General features: G+C 39.0%; 2 protein-coding genes across 2 annotated transcripts in view; both read right to left on the bottom strand.

The window, feature by feature from the left end:
- The window catches only part of LOC122741054 (zinc finger protein 420-like), a 60125-nt gene extending 43846 nt beyond the window's left edge, over positions 1-16279 (bottom strand). Inside the window, exons 1-2 of the mRNA XM_043984105.1 lie at positions 16166-16279; positions 15342-15436 (exon numbers count right to left, since the gene is read on the bottom strand). Coding sequence (XP_043840040.1) covers positions 15342-15377 — 36 coding nt within the window. The 5' untranslated portion in view covers positions 15378-15436; positions 16166-16279. The remainder of the gene's footprint in view (positions 1-15341; positions 15437-16165) is intronic.
- Positions 1032-10823, bottom strand: LOC122741053 (zinc finger protein 850-like). The gene is made up of 3 exons (XM_043984104.1): positions 10754-10823; positions 9143-9238; positions 1032-6079 (listed from the first exon to the last, which is right to left on the bottom strand). Exons 1-3 carry the CDS (start codon positions 10785-10787, stop codon positions 2436-2438), a joined length of 3774 nt encoding a protein of 1257 aa, XP_043840039.1. The 5' UTR covers positions 10788-10823; the 3' UTR covers positions 1032-2435.
- Positions 16280-20339: the final 4060 nt, after the last annotated feature.

The following is a 20339-nucleotide window of genomic DNA, read 5'->3' as shown; positions in this document are numbered from 1 at the left end:
TTTTTCTGGATTTGGAGAGCATTGTCCATCCTGAGTCCTTTGGAACTATCTTAGACCACTGTATTGCTGAGACAAATCAAGTCTATCACAGTTGATCAACACATTATGTTGATGATACAATGTACAGTGTTCTCCTGGTTCTGCTCATCTCACTCATCATCAGTTCATGCAAGTCCTTCCAGGTGTCTCTGAAATCTGCCTGCTCATTGTTTCTTACATCACAATAGAATTCCATTACATTCATATACCACAACTTGTTCAGCCATTCCCCAATTGATGGGCAGCCACTCAATTTCTAATTCCTTGCCACCACAGAAAGAGAAACTATAAATATTATTGTATATGTGGGTCTTTTTCCCTTTTTTATGATCTCTTTGGGAAAAAGATCCAAGAGTGGTATTGCTGGGTCAAAGGGTATGCACAGCTTTATAGCCCTTGGGGTATAATTCCAAACTGCTCTCTAGAATGGTTGGATCAGTTCATAGCTCCACCTACAATGCATTAGTGTTCCAATTTTTCCACAGTTTCTCCAACATTTATTTTCCTTTGTTGTCATATTAGCCAATCTGATAGGTGTCAGGTGGTACTCTTAACTCTAAACTTAGCCTATTGTAACGATTGGAATAACGCCACCTGCTGGATACTTACTGTAGAGGAGTTCTGCCCATGAAGGGAAGGTCTTTGAGGGCAAGACCAGGAGTCAGGAAGTGACGCGGGCTAGTGGGAGGAGGAAGGAAGAGACTGGCGCTCAGTCTCGCTCTCTTTTCCTCTGGACTCTGGTGGAGAAGGGAGCTAGAAATGTGCTCTCCCTTTAATAGATAGAAATCTAGGCCTTTTTCTCTCTCTTTACCAAATTCTTATTCTCCTTAATAAATGCTTAAAAGTCTAACTCTTGCTAAAGCTTATAATTTATTGGCGACCACTCATTAGATATTTTAGACAGTTTAGCTAGAATTTTAGCCCTTAACACTATCCAATCCCCAGATCATTTCCAATTAAGCTAATTCAAAGGAATTTAGGGTTCACTGTGTTCACTCACCAAAACCTGGAAAGTCTACAGTTGCTCACACCACTGGAAAGGGAGAAGCCAGAGAGAGAAAGAGAGATCTAGCTTTCCAGAAGTGACTCCACTTCCATTCAGGGAGCATTCAATCTTTCCTCCCCCAAAAGGGGAGGTCCTTCAAAAACTACCTATGGAGAGTTCTCCTTTTGACCTCAGTAACATACGTAACTTACGGGTGGGTTAGGTGTGGCCCTTCCCAAATGAGTCAGCTAAAACTCCCATAATTTTTACCACAAATAATTTTTACCACACAAGTAAGTTGTACGGTAAGGCAGAAACCTTTTCCACATTCATTACATTTATAAGGTTTCTCTCCAGTATGAATTCTCAGATGTAGATTAAGTTCTGAGTTATAGTGGAAGGTCTTCTCACACTCTTTATATTCATAATGCACCTTTAAGGTATGAAATTTCTTGTGTTTATTAAGTGATGGTTTGCTAATGAAGGTCTTCCCACATTCATCACATTAATAAGGTTTCTCTCCAGTATGGATTCTCTGATGTCTCATTAAATCTGAATTCCAAAAGAAGGCTTTCCCACATTCATTACATACAAATGGTTTTTCTCCAGAGTGAATTTTCAGATGAACAGTAAGCTTCTCCCTCAGTCTGAATGCCTCCCCACAACGATAACATTCATAAGATTTTTCTGCAGTATGTATTCTCTGATGAATAAATTGCTTTCCTATTCTGAAGGCCATCCCACATTCATCATATTTATAAGGCTTCTCTCCAGTATGAATTCTTTGATGCACAGTAAGCTGTATTTTCTGTCTGAATGCATTCCCACATTCGTTACATTCAAAAGGTTTCTCTCTAGTATGAATTATTTTATGTCGAGTAAGTTGTATGGCAAGGTGGAAGGCTTTTGGACATCCATTACATTTAAAAGGTTTCTCTCCAGTATGTATTCACTGATGCTGAATAAATTGTGTCCCTACTCTGAAGGCTTTCGCAGATTCATCACATTTATAAGGCTTCTCTCCATTATGAATTCTCTGATGCTGAGTAAATTGTACCTTCAGTCTAAAGGCCTAGCCACATTTGTTACATTCAAAAGGTTTATCTCCAATATGAATACTCTGTCTTCCAGTGGAAGGCCTTTCCACATTCATTACATTTATAAGACTTCTCCCCAGTTGTATTCCCTAATGTTGCATATATTGTTTCTCCAGCCAAAATGCCTTTCCACATTCATTACATACAAATGGTTTTTCTCCATGATGAATTTTCTGATGCTGAGTAAGCTGTTCACTTAGTCTGAATGCCTCCCCACAATGATTAGATTCATAAGGCTACTGTCTAGTATGTACTCTCTGGTGTTGAATACATTGTCTCCGCAATCTGAAGGGCATCCCACATTCACTACATTTTTAAGGCTTCTCTCCAGTATGAATTTTCTGATGCATGGTAAGTTTTGTACTCCTTCTAAAGGCTTTCCCACATTCATTACATTCATAAGGTTTCTCTCCAGTATGAATTCTTTTATGTTGAATAAGTTGTATGGAAAGACGGAAGGCTTTTCCACATTCACTACATTCATAAGGTTTTTCTCCAGTATGAATTCTCTGATGCTGAGTAAGTTGTATCTTCAGTCTAAAGGCCTTCCCACATTTGTTACATTCAAAAGGTTTCTCTCCAGTATGAATCCTCTGATGTTGCATGAAATATGAATTCCAAAAGAAGCCTTTCCCACACTCATTACATACAAATGGTTTTTCTCCTTTATGAGTTTTGTGATGCTGAGTAAACAGTTCCCACAATCTGAAGGCCTCACCACAATGATTACATTTATAAGCCTTCTCTCCAGTATGTATTCTCTGATGCTGAATAAAGCGTTTCTTCACGCTGAAGGCCTTTCCACATTCATCACATTTATAAGGCTTCTCTCCAGTATGAATTCTCTGATGCTGAGTAAGTTGTGTCTTCAGTCTAAAGGCCTTGCCACATTTGTTACATTCATAAGGTTTTTCTCCAGTATGAATTCTCTGATGTTGAGTAAGTTGATGCCTCAGTCTGAAAGCTTTGCCACAATGATTACATTTATGAGTTTTCTCCCCAGTATGTATTCCCTGATGTTGTATATATTGTTTTTCCAGCCTAAAGGCCTTCCCACATTCATTACATACAAATGGTTTTTCTTCATGATGAAATTTCTGAGGCTGAGTAAGCTGTTCACTTGGTCTGAACGCCTCCCCACAATGATTAGATTCATAAGGCTTCTCTCCAGTATGTACTCTCTGGTGTTCAATAAATTGTCTCCACAACCTGAAGGCCATTCCACATTCATTACATTTATAAGGCTTCTCTCCATTATGAATTTTCTGATGCATGGTAAGTTTTGTCCTCTGTCTAAAGGCCTTCCCACATTCATTACATTCATAAGGTTTCTCTCCAGTATGAATTCTCTGATGCTGAGAAAGCTCTGCCTTCCGTTTGAAGGCCTTTCCACATTCATTACACTTATAAGGTTTTTCTCCAGTGTGAATACGCTGATGTCGTAAAAAATCTGAATTCCAAAAGAAGCCTTTCCCACATTCCTTACAAACAAATGGTTTTTCTCCAGTATGAATTCTCTGATGCTGAGTAAGTTGTGTCTTCAATCTAAAGGCCTTGCCACACTTGTTACATTCATAAGGTTTCTCTCCAGTATGAATACTCTGATGCTGAGAAAGCTCTGCCTTCCGTTTGAAGGCCTTTCCACATTCATTACACTTATAAGGTTTTTCTCCAGTATGAATCCTCTGATGTTGCATGAAATATGATTTCCAAAAGAAGCCTTTCCCACACTCATTACATACAAATGGTTTTTCTCCTTTATGAGTTTTCTGATGCTGAGTAAGCAGTTCCCACAATCTGAAGGCCTCACCACAATGATTACATTTATAAGCCTTCTGTCCAGTGTGTATTCTCTGATGCTGATTTAAGTGTTTCTTCACGCTGAAGGTCTTTCCACATTCATCACATTTATAAGGCTTCTCTCCAGTATGAATTCTCTGATGATGAGTAAGTTGTGTCTTCAGTCTAAAGGCCTTGCCACATTTGTTACATTCATAAGGCTTCTCTCCAGTATGAATACTCTGATGCTGAGAAAGCTCTGTCTTCCGTTTGAAGGCCTTTCCACATTCATTACATTTATAAGGTTTTTCTCCAGTATGAATTCTCTGATGTTGCAGGAAACGTGAATTCCAAAAGAAGCTTTTCCCACATTCCTTACAAACAAATGGTTTTTCTCCAGTATGAATTCTCTGATGGTAAGTAAGCTGATGCCTCAGTCTGAAAGCTTTGCCACAATGATTACATTTATGAGTCTTCTCCCCAGTATGTATTCCCTGATGTTGTATATATTGTTTCTCCAGCCTAAAGGCCTTCCCACATTCATTACATACAAATGGTTTTTCTTCATGATGAAATTTCTGATGCTGAGTAAGCTGTTCACTTGGTCTGAATGCCTCCCCACAATGATTAGATTCATAAGGTTTCTCTCTAGTATGTACTCTCTGGTGTTCAATAAATTGTCTCCACAATCTGAAGGCCATCCCACATTCATTACATTTATAAGGCTTCTCTCCAGTATGAATTTTCTGATGCATGGTAAGTTTTGTCCTCTGTCTAAAGGCCTTCCCACATTCATTACATTCATAAGGTTTCTCTCCAGTATGAATTCTCTGATGCTGAGTAAGTTGTATCTTCAGTCTAAAGGCCTTGCCACACTTGTTACATTCATACGGTTTCTCTCCAGTATGAATCCTCTGATGTTGCATGAAATATGATTTCCAAAAGAAGCCTTTCCCACACTCATTACATACAAATGGTTTTTCTCCTTTATGAGTTTGCTGATGCTGAGTAAACAGTTCCCACAATCTGAAGGCCTCACCACAATGATTACATTTATAAGCCTTCTGTCCAGTGTGTATTCTCTGATGCTGATTTAAGTCTTTCTTCACTCTGAAGGCCTTTCCACATTCATCACATTTATAAGGCTTCTCTCCAGTATGAATTCTCTGATGATGAGTAAGTTGTGTCTTCAGTCTAAAGGCCTTGCCACATTTGTTACATTCATAAGGTTTCTCTCCAGTATGAATACTCTGATGCTGAGAAAGCTCTGTCTTCCGTTTGAAGGCCTTTCCACATTCATTACATTTATAAGGTTTTTCTCCAGTATGAATTCTCTGATGTTGCAGGAAACGTGAATTCCAAAAGAAGATTTTCCCACATTCCTTACAAACAAATGGTTTTTCTCCAGTATGAATTCTCTGATGTTGAGTAAGTTGATGCCTTAGTCTGAAAGCTTTGCCACAATAATTACATTCATAAGGCTTCTCCCCAGTATGTATTCCCTGATGTTGTATATATTGTTTCTCCAGCCTAAACGCTTTCCCACATTCATTACATACAAAGGGTTTTTCTCCATGATGAAATTTCTGATGCTGAGTAAGCTGTTCACTTGGTCTGAATGTCTCTCCACAATGATTAGATTCATAAGGCTTCTCTCTAGTATGTACTCTCTGGTGTTGAATACATTGTCTCTGCAACCTGAAGGGCATCCCACATTCATTACATTTATAAGGCTTCTCTCCAGTATGAATTTTCTGATGCATGGTAAGTTTTGTCCTCTGTCTAAAGGCCTTCCCACATTCATTACATTCATAAGGTTTCTCTCCAGTATGAATTCTTTTATGTTGACTAAGTTGCGTGGTAATGCGGAAGGCTTTTCCACATTCATTACATTTATAAGGTTTCTCTCCAGTATGAATTCTCTGATGCTGAGTAAGTTGTATCCTCTGTCTGAAGGCCTTTCTACATTCACTACATTCATAAGGCTTTTCTCCAGTATGAATTCTTTGATGTTCAATAAACTGTGACATGTAGCGAAAGCCTTTCCCACATTCCTTACATGTATAAGCAATCTGTGCAGTATAAATTCTTTGATGCTGAGCAAGCTGTGTGCCCAATCTGAAAGCCTTCCCACATTCATTATATTTGTAAGGTTTTTGTCCACTGAATTCTTTGCACTCTGAAAGGAAGAATAAAAGCCTGGTTAACCCTTTCTTTTTCCCATTTCACAAGGTTCCTAGTTGATCAAAGTTTTTAGAACTACTCTCTAGCCTTCCCACTGAAGGCCTTTCCACATTCATTACATGTATAAGTGCAAACCAATCCAGTTGTATTCCCTAATGTTGTACATATTGTTTCTCCACCCTAACGCCTTCCCATATTCATTACATACAAATGGGTTTTCTCCAGGATCAATTTTCTGATGCTGAGTAAGCTGTTCACTTGGTCTGCATGTCTTTCCACAATGATTAGATTCATAAGGCTACTCTCTAGTATGTACTCTCTGGTGTTGAATACATTGTCTCCTCGATCTGAAGGCCATCCCACATTCATTACATTTATAAGGCTTCTCTTCAGTATGAATTTTCTGATGCATGGTAGGGCTAGTCTCAGCAGTCTTTTAATATGGATTATAGTTTTTCTTATGTGCAAATATTATGACTCATAATTATCATAGTTAACTTATTTAAAGGTACTGAATTAAGATGAAATTTCCTAGAGATATGAATAAGCCCTTATTCTACTGTAAATCAATGACATTTGAATGGAATAAGGAAATGAAAGACTATCCATAAAACAGCTATATACCTTGAAGAGCTTGCAAATACATCCTTACCTTGTGAGATGAAAATGAGAAAGAAACAAAAGAGAAACAATAAGAAGAGTCAATGAATTTATAGAGTGAGGAGAAATAGAAGAGTCATCACGTAAGGAGAATAAAGAAGAACTATAAGGAAAAGGGGAGTCATGAAAAAACTGCTGTCACAGATTTCTACTAAAAATCCAACATATCTGCTGTGTAAAGAATTGATTCCAATTTTTAAGGGTGAAACCCAATTTCAAAAAGTATCAAGACATACAAGTATTTTTCATTAGAGAAATTATTAATAGTTATTACTTTAAAAATTACACAAACTCAAGTGATCAAAGGAGTCAAAATGAAACAATTTGGATATATCAACAAATTCTCATGAAATTAGCAAAGATACTTTAAAATAACAAAATTTGCAGTTACGCTGAAATAGTTATTTCCTCTGAAAAGTAACAGCAATTTAAGCGAGGGCTATGAACTATTCATATCCAGCGACCCAATGATCCCACTACTAGGTTCATATCCTCCAAATTTTACTGAAAATAAACAAAGATCTCTCTCAAAAAGGTTTATAGCAGTTAGGTGTAGAACAGCACAATACTTAAAAAATATAGGTTCAATGATAGGCCTGTAGCTAAACAAATCCTGTCATACGAAAACATGACTGTGCCTTACATGACAGAATGAAGAAATGTTAATTATGTTATGATTAAATGCTTTAAAAAGTAATAGCACAAAGCAACATAATCACAAAAACCATACAAAAGAAAATATCAGGAATCTCAGAAGCAAAAAGGCCATATTGTTAATATTTTAAGTAATGGGTTTATTTTAAAAGGGAACTGAGGCTGAAGAATGCCTGCATAAGATAAGATGATCTTCAAAGAACAGAAGAGAAAACCTACCTTGTATTGAGGCAAAATGTTTCTTTGAGAGTAGAAGTATATGTGAGGAAAGACGTATAAAATATTAAATTCTTTTTTAAAAAAATCTTAGCTCTTTTCAACATGACCTTGTTCAACATTTTGTAAGAACTTAGGGGTGCAGAGCCAAGATAGTGGAGAAAAAAAAGCAGGGTATAGCGCCAAAATGGTAGGGAAAAAAAGCAGGGACTTCCTTGACCTCTCCTCTAAACGCCCATGAACAACTTTAAATAATGCCTCAAAAAAAATCCTAGAGCAGTAGAACCCATAAAAGGACGAAGAGAAACAATATTCCATCCCAAGGTTGGTAGGAAAAAGGTCTGTTGCACAGTGCAAACCAACCCCAGCAAACCAGCAGTAGGCCCTGGGAGCAATGAATCAGTAGCAGCAGCCACTGCTGTTGGAGCTCTCAGCACACAGATAAGAAGGGGGTCAGAAAACTGGTCAGAAGATCACAAGGGTCTCTTTGCTGGCACCAGGGGCAGGACTCTGTTGCATTGGACCAGGGCATGGGAGTTCCAAAGAACACTAGCACACTAGAGCCGTTGGCCACAGGGAACCTGGTCACAGTTCCAGGACATAAAAGAGTACTTATGGTTGCTCACAGACCATTCACTGCACAGTATAGGAGAGCAGTAAACACCTTTCCCCAGAGAATACCACCTTAGAAGAATCAGAACCTTACAGGTCCCCAGAATTACCTTTGGAAATAGCTACACAAAAAATCTAAAGCTTGGGAAAGTGAGCCTTCTCCTCTGGAAGCAGAAAAACAATTTGGCAGAGTTACAAGTCAAGAAACAGACAGGAAAAACAAAAAAAAAAATCTGAAAACCTCATTGCCTTGCCATGAAAGAAAAAATCAAAAGAAAAATTGGAAGGGAAAGGGAAGTGATGCAAGAAAATCATGAAAAAAAATCAACAGCTTGGTAAAGAAGGCACAAAAAAACCTGAAGAAAATAACACTTTAAAAAACAAAGTAAGCCAAATAGCAATAGAGGTACAATAATCCAATGAGAAGAATGTCTTGAAAAGTAAAATTGGTCAAATGGAAAAAGAAACAAAAATAATCCTGAAAGAAAAGAACTCTTTAAAAAGTAGAAATGACCCAATGGAAAAAGGTACAAAAGTACACTGATGAAAATAATTCCTTAAAAATTAGAACTGTGAGGGGGCAGCATGGTGGCGCAGTGCATAGAGCACCAGCCCTGGATTCAGGAGTACCTGAGTTCAAATCTGGCCTCAGACACTTGACACTTACTAGCTGTGTGACCCTGGGCAAGTCACTTAACCCCCATTGCCCTGCCCCGCCCCCAAAATTAGAACTGGCCCAGTAGAAGCTAATACCTTCATAAGACATCAAGAAGCAATTAAAAAAAACCCAAAAGAATAAGAAATTACAGGAAAATGTTAAATATCTTATTGGAAAAACATTTTGTAAGAACTTTGATCTAAAATGACCAATAGAGCTCTAGTTTAGGACTCATCTGCTTGGATTTAATGTAGTCACCTGGGAAGCTGCTTCTTGGGATATCTGTCTCTGGCATCCAGAAGGCTTCCTTTCTTTCCATTAGGGAGATCACATCTGGTTTAGAAACTGCAAATCCTGTTCATTGAAAAGGAACAGCATGGTAATTTATTAATTCTATCTTAAAATAAATGATTTAAATACACCATCCTCCCCCAGTAGAGAGGTGTGGGAATGAGGATGCAGAATGTATCTTTTATCATCAAAATGTGGCACTGGCTATATTAGTTGATTTTGTCTGATAATTTTTTCTCTTTTTTAATCAGGGAGTGTCCAGTAGGCAGGTTGGAGAGAGCAGCAGCATTTTTCTTAGGTGGAAGGGGGGAAAGGAGAACTGATATCAACTCAAACATCCATGAAATTTAATAAAAAGAACACAAAGCTAGCTTATGTGTGCTCTTTTTTGGGGACAAAAGAGTAGGCATGCTGGAAGACTTCAAGGATGGTACAACTAACCACTGAAGGATAGTCTATATTATGTGAGAATGGGTTAAGGGTAGGCCTTGGGAAAAAGAGAACACTGTACACACTCCCAGCTTAGACAATGGGAACACTTTGAATATGAGATGATACCTCCACTGGGATTAAACAGAAAATCTTGGATTTGAAGCAACACTGTGAGTAAGATTTTCCCCACCCCTGAGATATGTGATTTAACTGTGAAAATAATCAGTATAATATGAGATAAATGGTGATTCAATATGTTTAAGTATTCTCTAGATACGTACATTGTTTCTCTCTGTGCATATTTCAATCTTGTCCTTCTATGGACCATATCCAATGTTCTTTGACTCTATTTCAGCTGTTCAACATGGGTTATATAACAGCTTTGTAGTGATGTCCCTTGGTCCATTGTGGGAAACCACAAGGCTAAACACAGTATCTTATAAGCTGAAGAAACCAATCAGCATTGAGACTCATGGCAATGTTACCATAGAAAGATAATGTTTGTAAAATTGTTAGGCTGTGTCCCAGTTGTGCAGAGCTGGCAAGTCACCAGCCAAGATGAGGCACCACTCAAGCTCATGCTTATGTTTAAATGCATTCTTTTTCTGTACCATCAGCAATATCCTCCAAAAGAGTTGGTCCTAAAGGGTCAGGATATATTGCTTTCAAGTATTAATAGCAGGGTATAACTACCATCTCCCGGAACTGCTTGGGGTCTTTGGGTCCCAGACCTAAGACCAGACTTATTGTGACACAGGTATACTCTCTCTAAAATTTTTGTTTGCTTGTTTTTTGTTTTTTCGGGGCAATGAGGGTTAAGTGACTTGCCCAGGGTCACACAGCTAGTAAGTGTCAAGTGTCTGAGGCCGGATTTGAACTCAGGTCCTTCTGAATCCAGGGCCAGTGCTTTATCCACTGCGCCACCTAGCTGCCCGGGTACCCTCTCACAATAAACCTATTTTCTATGGCTTGGAGACTTTGCTGTTTCTTTATTTTGTTGGACTTAGCAATTTTCAGGACAACAGAGAGGGTCTAGGACAACAAAAAATCAATAACTCAGTTTCCATTCATACTAAGCAAAGACAGCTGAAATCTTGAATGTCTCCACAATATACATCGAGACTCCAAAGGGAGAGCTGTTCTTACCCAAAGAGACCAGGTTGCTATAGTTCTCCATCATCACATCCCTGTACAACTTTTTCTGAGACAGGTTCAAAAGTGCCCACTCCTCCTGCGTGAATTCCACAGCCACATCCTGGAATGTTACTGATTCCTGAAACACCAAAATGTTTGGGTTACCCAGGGTTAGCTCTGACTGTTCCAAGTCTGAATGTCAAGTTCTTGACTCTATGGATTATTTCATTCATTTATGTGAAACATAGTATAGTGCCTGGTACTGTGCAAACAGCAGGCATTTAAGAATTACTTTCCTATTAGACTGTAAGCTCCTTGAGAGCAGGGGCTATCTGTGCCTTCCTTTGTACCCTCAGCATTCAACACAATGCCTGGCACACAGCATGATGCTTAAATAATGCCTGTTGTTTTAGTGGTTCAAATGATACCAGTTTTACAACCTGTACCTATGGCTCCTACCTTTGCACTGAGCTCAGGCAGTAGTATGCCTAATCTTTTTCTACGTGCTGAAATGAAACAGTGAAACATCGCTATCATGTGGCCCCAAGTCTTCTCTTGCAGGCTAAACGTTCTCAGATCCTCTGACCAATCAGCATGACCTCTTCACCACTGATGTAGGTGCCCTCCTCTCTTTTGAAAAAAAATTATTTTTTCCCAATTACAAGTAAAAACAACTATTAAGGGAATTCCAGTGCCAAGATGGCAGAGTGAAGAAGAATCTCCCTTAAAGCCCTCCTGAATTTCCCTAAAAACAACATTTAAAAAAGCCAAGGAACCAAATTAGGACCAGGGAAGCAGTTTACCAGCAAGGCAAGAAAAGTCAGTCTCACTATGGTGGGATTATAGGTCTGAGGCCCAGTTAAGTGCAACACAAGGTGCTGAGTCCCAGCACAAGAACCTTAGAACAGTGCAGGAGCAGAGCCCAGCTCTTACATAAAAACACAAAGTCAAAAAATACATAGGAAAGATGACCAAAAAACAAAACAACAACAACAACAACAAAAAGAACTTGACTCTAGACGTATTCGGGTGACAGGGAAGATCAGGGCACAAATTTTGAAGAAGACAACAGTGTCAAAATGGCAACTTGTGAAGCATCAAAGAAAAATATAAATAGGCCTAAGTTCCAAAAATTACTTCTGGAAGAGCTTTTAAAAAGTTTTAGAAAACATGTAAGAGATGTAGAAGAAAAATTGGGAAAAGAAATTGGCCTGATGCAAGAGAATCATGAAAAAAGAGTCAACGCCTTGTAAAAGAAACACAAAAAATGAAAAAGACAAACAAAAATTCACAGAAGAAAATAACTCCTTTAAAAATAGAACTGGGGGGCAGCTAGGTGGCGCAGTGGATAGAGCACCGGCCCTGGATTCAGGAGGACCTGAGTTCAAATCCAGCCTCAGACACTTAACACTTACTAGCTGTGTGACCCTGGGCAAGTCACTTAACCCCAATTGCCTCACTAAAAAAAAAAAAAAACTGGGTTTCGCCACTGTTCTGCTGCATATTCTACAGAGTCAGAAAAAATGAAAATAAAATTCATCTGGAAGAACAAAAGATCAAGAATATCACAGGAATCAATGAAATAAGTGAAGGAAGGCAGCCAAGTTGTAACAGATGTCAAACTATATTGTTAAAGTAGCAATTATCAAAACAATTTGGTACTGGCTAAGAAAAAGGGTTCTGGATTAATGGAAGAGGTTAGATACATGAGACATCAAAGTAAATGACCATAGTAATCTAGTGTTTGATCAATCAAAATATCTAAGCTTTTGGGAAAAAAACTCTCTATTTGACAAAAGCTGATAGAAAAACTGGAAAAGAGCATGGAAGAAACTAGTTACACTTCAAAACCATACACCAAAGGTAAAAATGGGTACATGATTTATATATAAAGGTTGATGCCATCAGCAAATTAGGAAATCAGGGAATAGTTTACCTATCAGATCTATGGAGAAGGGAAGAATTTAAGACGAAACAAAATATAGAGCATTATGAAATGTAAAATAGATAATTTTGATTACATAGTATTAAAAAGTTTTTATACAAACAAAACCAATGCAACAAAAATTAGAAGAAAAGTAGAAACTGGGGGAAAAATTTCACAGCAGGTATCTGACAAAGGTCTGATTTCTCAAATACATAGAGAATTGAGCCAAATTTGTAAAAATATAAATCATTCCCCCATTTATACATGGTCAAAGGATATGAACAGGCAATTTTCAGACAAAGTCATCTCTAGTCACATAAAAATGCTCTAAATGTCTATGGATTAGAGAAATGCAAATTAAAACAAATCTGAGATACCACTCCTACCTATCAAATTGTCTAATATGACAAAAAAGGAAACTGATAAATGTTGGAGGGGATGTAGGAAAACTGGGACACTAATTTCTTTTCCCAATGCATTGTTGGTGGAGTTGTGAATGATCTGACCATTCAGGAGAGCAATTTGGAACTATGCCCAAAAGGCTATAAAGCTCTTCCTACCCTCTGCTCCAGCAATACCACTGCTAAGTCTGTATTCCAAAAATGGAAAATGACCTATCTGTATAAAAACATTTATAGCTGCATTTTTTATGGTACCTAAGAATTGGAAATCAAGGGGATGCACATCAATAAGGAAATGGATGAACAAGTTATGGCATATGATTGTCAAGGAATATTATTGTGCTATAAGAAATGACAAGTAGTATGATTTCAGAAAAACACAGAAAGACATACACTACCTGATAAAATGTAAAAGAAGGAGAACCAGGAGAACACTGTACATAGTAACAGCAATATAGTGTGCTGAAGAATTGTGAATGATTTGGCTATCGACAATTTTGGGGCTCTCCATCCCACTTCAAAGATCATCATTCTTCATTTGAGAAAACTAAAGCCAAGCAAGATTTTAGCTGTTTAGCCTTCTCAGCCACCCTTATTCATAGTAATCACCAAGCTCTTCCTTGCCTCATCACTTGCTTACCTCCAAATCACGTCTGTTTGGTTGGGTTTTTTTTATATATACATAAATAGTATTGCCGCATCCCTAGTTACATAAAAAGATGGTTTTCAACAAATATTTTTTCTGAGATTTGGGGTTCCAAATGTTTCTCCTTCCTTCCCTCCCCTTTCTTCACCAAGATAGCAAGAAATCTAAAAGACATGATACATCTTAAACATATTTCCACATTAGTCATGTTGTAAAAAAAAAAAAAAAGAGCAAAAGAAAAAAAAAACATGAAAAAAACCAATCACAAAGTGAAAATACTATGCTTCAATATGCATTCAGACTCCATCAGTTCTTTCTCTAGATGTGGATAATATTTTCCATCATGAATCCTTGGGAACTGTCTTGGATCACTGTATTGTTATGTGTAATTTAAAATTCTAAATGTGGGTCCTAATCTGCTCCCCCAGTTCACATTCCATTATCTTGACAGTTAAGAAGAGCTAAGTCTATCACAGCTGATCATCACACAATGTTAGTGTTACTATGTACAATGTTCTCCTGGCTCTGCTTGCTCCTTTCAGCATCACTTCCTGTGTCTTTCCAGGTTTTTCTGACATCCACTTTGCTTATCATTTCTTATAGCACAATTGTATCCCATTACATTCATATACCACAACTTGTTCAGCCATTCCCCAATTGATGGCATTCCCTCAGTTTCCAATTCTTTGCCATCACAAAAGGAGCAGGGATAAATATTTTTGTATATGTAGGTTCTTTCCCCTTTTTTATTATCCCTTTGGGATACAGACCTAGTAGTGGTACTGTTGGATCACAGGGGATGTACAGTTTTACTGCCCTTTGGGCACAGTTCCAAATTGTTCTCCAGAATGGCTAAATCAGTTCACAACTCCACCAACGATGTAGTGATATTCCAATTTTCCCACATCTTCTCCAACTTTTTATATTTTCCATTTTTGTCATATTAGCCAATCTGATAGGTGGTAAAGGTAACACAGAGTTGTTTTAATTTGCGTTTCTCTAATCGATAGTCATTTAGAACATTTTTTCATGACTATAGCTTCAATTTAATACTCAGATTAGCTAAAAGGAGGGTGTCAGAAACATCTGAAAAAACTTGTATGAACTGAGGCAAAGAAAACTGAGCAGAATCAGGAGAACATTCTGTACAGTGAACACAATACTGTAACAGTGATCAGCTGTGAAAGACTTAACCACTCTGATCCAGACAAAGATCCATGAAAACTCCAAAGGATTCATGATGAAAAATGAAGAGAACTGAGGAACTCTTCCTGCAGATTAAAGCATTTTTTTTCACTTTGCAACATGGCTAATATGGAAATGTTTTGCATGACTTCCCATGCATTATGTGGACCCTATTGCTTGCATTCTCAGTGGGTGGTGGAGGGGCTGGAGGGAAGGAAAAAATTTGGAACCCCCAAATTGTTAAATGTCTTAAAAATCAAAGTAAAGATAAGGTAATTTCTTTGTAAAGCGAGGATAAATAGGTGACTTCTGTATTATCTTTTAACTCTAAATAGATGATTCTGTGATACCCACAGTTTCTAGCGTCGTCTACCACAAAGAAATGTATCCAATGGTCTTTAAAGTGACAGATATCTCAGGAAAGCAGCAGTTCCCACTCACCTTTCCAGGCATGGTTGTCAGGAGCACAGGAGCCATTCCCTTGCGCAGTGAAAGCACCTACTGGGGAAGAGCAGAGGCCACAAGAGGCCAAGGTTCTGGAGAGGAAAGGAGAATCATGAGAAGCCCAGCTCAAGCTCTCTGGGTCCCCTACTCAGAGGCTAGAAATTCTCGCTTCTCCACTGGGGAGGGGGGTAGTTGGGGGGAGGGGAAGAGCAGCAGGAAACATTCCTTTCTCTGCTAGAGGTAACATGGTCTTTGGGAGACCATCCCCTTAGAGAGAAACCAGGAGGCCAGACAGTCAGAGGGCCCTGATGGCTCGGCCAGCAGAGGAGGCTTCCTGGAAGAAGTGGTACCCAGGAGACGTTCTGCAGCGAGAGGAGGATGCTGCGAGGGAGGGACAAGGCGACAGGGAAGTCTGGGCACCGACACAGAGGTGACACTTTCAGGAAAGGGAGCGCCCGGGTCACCAGCAGCATCAGAGGAGGCTTCCCGGAGGAGGTGACAGCCAGGAGGATGCGGGGAGGAGGAGAAGCCCTAGTGAAAGCGGGGCCAGGACCAGACGTGGAGCAGGAATGGAAGGACTAAGGCCTGACTGGGCTCTGGAGTCCAGGGCCTTGGGAGGCTGGATTGGAATCTGGCTCCGCCTCCACAGCCCGCCGGCCCGCCCCCACCCCATGGCCGCCCTCTGCTTATGGGGGGCCCCTCAAGGGCTTCCTTCTTCCTCTGTGGGACGCTCCCCCGTTCTTTCCGTGCTCCCCAAAGAGACCCGGATACTCCGACCCCGCCGCACCCCTACAGCCAGCCTCCAGGTGCGGGGGCGTCACCTTTGGATGCAGTTGACTCTGCTCCCACGTGTAGATGAAAGTACCACAGGTAAGCAGGGAAGAGACTGAAAGAGATAAGGCGGAAGTGATGTAAAGGCCGGGCCATACTCTTTGGGGAAAGCTCCCCAGGTGAACAAGGCCTTCTGGGAATCGTGGTCCGGAGGCTTCTGCTACTGCTGCGCATGCTATGAACTTGCCCCTTCCGGCTCCTGGATTGTAGGTCCGCCCCTCCCCTCTTGGTCTTGTCTGGCTTGGAGCCTCGCCCCTCCTTGGTTTGGAGCCCCGCCCCTCCCTGGCTGCTAGATTGCACAATGGATAGAGCACTGGCCCTGGATTCTGGAGGACCTAAATTCAAATCCGGCTCAGACACTTGATACTTACTAGCTGTGTGACCCTGGGCAAGTCACTTAAACCTCATCGCCCCACAAAAACAAAAAACAGAAGAGAACAGAATCAAGAAATTGTAGGTGCCCTGTTGTTTAGGTTTGTTCCATTCTTCCTCACTCCATTTGGGGTTTTCTTGGCAAAGATCCTCCAGTCGTTATTCATTTCCTTCTTTCGTTCATTTTAGAGGTGAGGAAGTTGATCCTTAAACAAGTTTAAATGATGTTTTCAGGGTCACAAAGATAGTAAGTGTTGGAGGCCAAATGTGTGCTGCTCTGAGTTGTTCTCAAATGCTCAGTGAATCTGACAACATATTAGTTTGTATTTTCAAACGTTATAGATGTTTGTTTTTACATTGCCTCTCCCCACACACATGCTCTTCCCCCTTTCTTATGCAAAGAATCATCCCTTCTAACAAGGAATAAAAAGAGAGAAAAAGCAGTTCAGCAAATCTAAGAAACACATTTATTGACTCAAACACTGTAAGTCATATTCCACAAAAAAAAAAAACCTACCACTTCTGCAAAGATGGAAAGAGGAAAAATTCAGAAAGAAGGGAGGGGGTATCTATCTTTTCTTGTTCTTCTCAGATATTGTTATTTTGAAAATCAAAGAGGCAAGATTTATTGCATATGATACCTATTGCTTGAGGAGAAAATAGTCCCAGGAAAATTAAAAGGTAGTCAGATATACAATATGTATTATGGTAAATGTGTTTCATGTCACAACCTCATAATTTTACCATGTATTTTTATTTTCAGCATGATAGGGGGGAATTACTGAAAATGTCTTCTCACTTCTGACATCCTTTTCTAATGCATGACTGTCACTCAACTGGAAATTATAGAATGCAAGAGCTTACTTCCCTCTTAAATGACAGACATGTATTGCTTTATTGTTTCCCTAGGTTAGAGAAAATATTTTTCTAAAAAGTGTGGGGTGTTTTTAATCCGTTATAAGATTTAGCCTGCAAAAGAGGGAAAACCTATAATTACTTTGCTACATTTAGTGATTCTTCTAAGTAAACCTGCATCATTTGTCCCCTTCATTTCTCTGAAAGAATGATTCACAAGGGGGCAACTAGGTGGTGCAGTGGATAAAGCACCAGCCCTGGGTTCAGGAGTACCTTGAGTTCAAATCTGTGCTCAGACACTTGACACTTACTAGCTGTGTGACCCTGGGCAAGTCACTTAACCCCCATCACCATGGGAAAAAAAAAGAATGATTCATGTTTTCCCCCCTATAAACTTTTCCCAATATAATTTAGGTATGTTTCATTGCTAGAGGTATGTTTGGCTATATACTGTAAAGATATCAGCAATGTGATTTTTCATTTAGGTGCAAAAAATTATATTTAAAATTTTTTTTCTCATCAGAATGTAAAGTTGCACATTGGCCTTAGACTGATTTTAAGTATTCTGAAGGAAAAGTGCTTAAGCTATAATTTTGATATTATCATGTATATTCATGATAAATTGATCAAAATCTGCTCATCTTTGAAAATATATTTTAATATCAAAGCAAAGGATAGGAGAATGTATATTATGGAATTTTTTACTTTTAAACCAAACTGCAAAAACAAACAATCTAATTGTACTCTAGATTTTGAGAAAGCACATTTGAAGTGGTTCAGAGGAAAGTTTTAGAGGTGTAGTCCCATGGAGTAAAATGCTTTATGGTGAAGTCAGCCAAAAAGGAATGAGAGAAGCTCAGCAATGAAATGTTAAAGAGAGAAAGAAAAAATTCCAACCATGAAGAAAAATGAATTTTATCTGGACAGACCAAAGTGTATCCATGGCAAATTCAACAAACAAGTTACAAGAAAAAAAAAGAAAGGAAGGAAGGAAGGAAGGAAGGAAGGAAGGAAGGAAGGAAGGAAGGAAGGAAGAGAAAGAAAGGAAGGAAGGAAGAATGAAAGAATGAAACAAAGAAACAAAGAGGCAGGAAGGATGAATGAAAGGGAAGGAAAAAAGAAGGAAGAAGAAGAAAAGAAAGGAAGGAAGAGAGAGGAAGGAAGGAAAGAGAAAGAAAGAAAGAAGTGCAGGAAGGAAAAAGGAAAGAATGGAAGGAAAAAATAAAGGAAGGAAGGAAGAAAAGAAGGTAGAAAAGAAGGAAGGAAGGCAAAGACAAGAAAAGCAAGACCAGATAAGAAGGAATCAATATATGAGTCTTGTATGGTCCTAGAAACATTTTATTAGGGATGTTAAAATTCAGAATAAGCTGAGACTGGTAATGAAGACTGAGGATGACCAAAATAGACTGCTTTTGTTCTTGTTCAGTCATGTTGGGAGAAAAAAGGAAGATCAAAGAACAGAAAGGTTGTTAACTGACAACACAGTGAAGATCTCAACTTTTATTTTATTTTGTTTTCTCTCTAAAGGAGAGTGACATCTGTACTTGAAACTTCAGAACAGAAATGATTCACAGTGAATGCCCAAGAAAAGTAAGGAGACAGTAAAGGGGCATCCAACTGCCCTTGATTAATTCAAGTGATTTGGTGCAGATGAACTACAGGTGTGATTACGTATTTACTGTCAGAGATATTCAAAAAGATCATGGAAAGTGAGAGAAGTACCACAATACTGAAGAAAGGCAAATACTTCCCCACATTTCCTAAAAGCTAAGAGAACAGAGTCTACAAGCTATTTATTTATTTATTTATTGCCAAGCAACTTCATTTTGATTCTTGGGAAAATTCTAGAATGCATCATTAAAGAGGTGGGTACAAACCATGCAGAAAGGAAAGGAATCAACAAAAGGAGGCAGCATGGCTTCAACAAGAATAGATCATGTTGGATTAATGTCATTTCTTTTTTTTTTTAAACAAGATTGCTAAGCAAACAGGAAGAATACTAAGGATGTAGTTTATGTTTTCAGCAAAGTTTTTGTCAAAGCACTTCATACTCTTCTTGTGGAGAAGAGGGGGAAATATAGATTAATTAATAACATAATCAAATGAATTAAGAACTGGTTGAATGGTCTGAATCCAAAGAGATGAATGATTATTAATGATTTTATGTCAGTGTGCCAGGATATTGCCCAGTGCAGTACCTGAGGACCTGTGCTTGGCTCTGTGCTGTTTCACATTATAATTAATGACTTTAACAAAGACATAGATAGCATGCTCATCAATTCTGCAGATGACCCAAGTCTGAGAATAGGTAACACTGGATGACAGTCAGGATCCACACAACTCTTGTCAGGTTAGAGCACTGGGTTGAATCCAATAAAATTACATTTAAAAGGGGAAAATCTGGCACTCAGATCCAAGTAGTCAGCTTCTCACATAGAAGATGGGAGAAGTACAGATCAGGCATAGCTCTGAAAAATACCTGGGGTTTTTACTGGGCTGCAAGCTCAAAATCAGTCAGGAGTGGGGAGTAGTAGCCACAAAAACCAAATACAAGATGGATCTGCATTAAGAGGGTGATAGCTTCCAAGAATAAGGAGGCAATCCCAGTGCCCTAGTCAGAGCACATCTGAAGTACTCTCAGGGTGCTATGGTCTAAGAAGGACATTGATGAGCTGCAGATTATCCAAAGGAAGGCAGCTAGGATGGTGAAAGGACTTGACTCTATGACGTAAGAGGATCAGTTGAGAGAAATGGGATACTTGGCCAAAAGAGAAGACTGACTGAGGGGAAACATGATATCCATCTTGAGGAGTATGAAGGTGCATCATGTGTGTAAGAGATTAAACATCTCCTATTTGTTCTCAGAGGGCAAGACCAGGAACAGTGGGTAAATGGTGCAAAGTGGGAAATGTAGGCTTATTGTCAGGAAATCTTCTA

Source organism: Dromiciops gliroides, chromosome 2 (genome assembly GCF_019393635.1).
Source record: "Dromiciops gliroides isolate mDroGli1 chromosome 2, mDroGli1.pri, whole genome shotgun sequence".
In the NCBI taxonomy this organism is placed as follows: Eukaryota; Metazoa; Chordata; class Mammalia; order Microbiotheria; family Microbiotheriidae; genus Dromiciops; species Dromiciops gliroides.
Note: the sequence above shows the minus strand (reverse complement) of the source record. Positions and strands in the feature narration are given on the sequence as shown.

Excerpts from the sequence above, each read along its gene's own strand:
- LOC122741053 (XM_043984104.1), bottom strand. The coding sequence starts at position 10,787 with ATGATGGAGAACTATAGCAACCTGGTCTCTTTGG. Across the intron at positions 9,239-10,753 it reads TAGCAACCTGGTCTCTTTGG|GATTTGCAGTTTCTAAACCA; the intron begins GTAAGAACAGCT and ends TTCAATGAACAG. Across the intron at positions 6,080-9,142 it reads CCCAAGAAGCAGCTTCCCAG|AGTGCAAAGAATTCAGTGGA; the intron begins GTGACTACATTA and ends TCTTCCTTTCAG.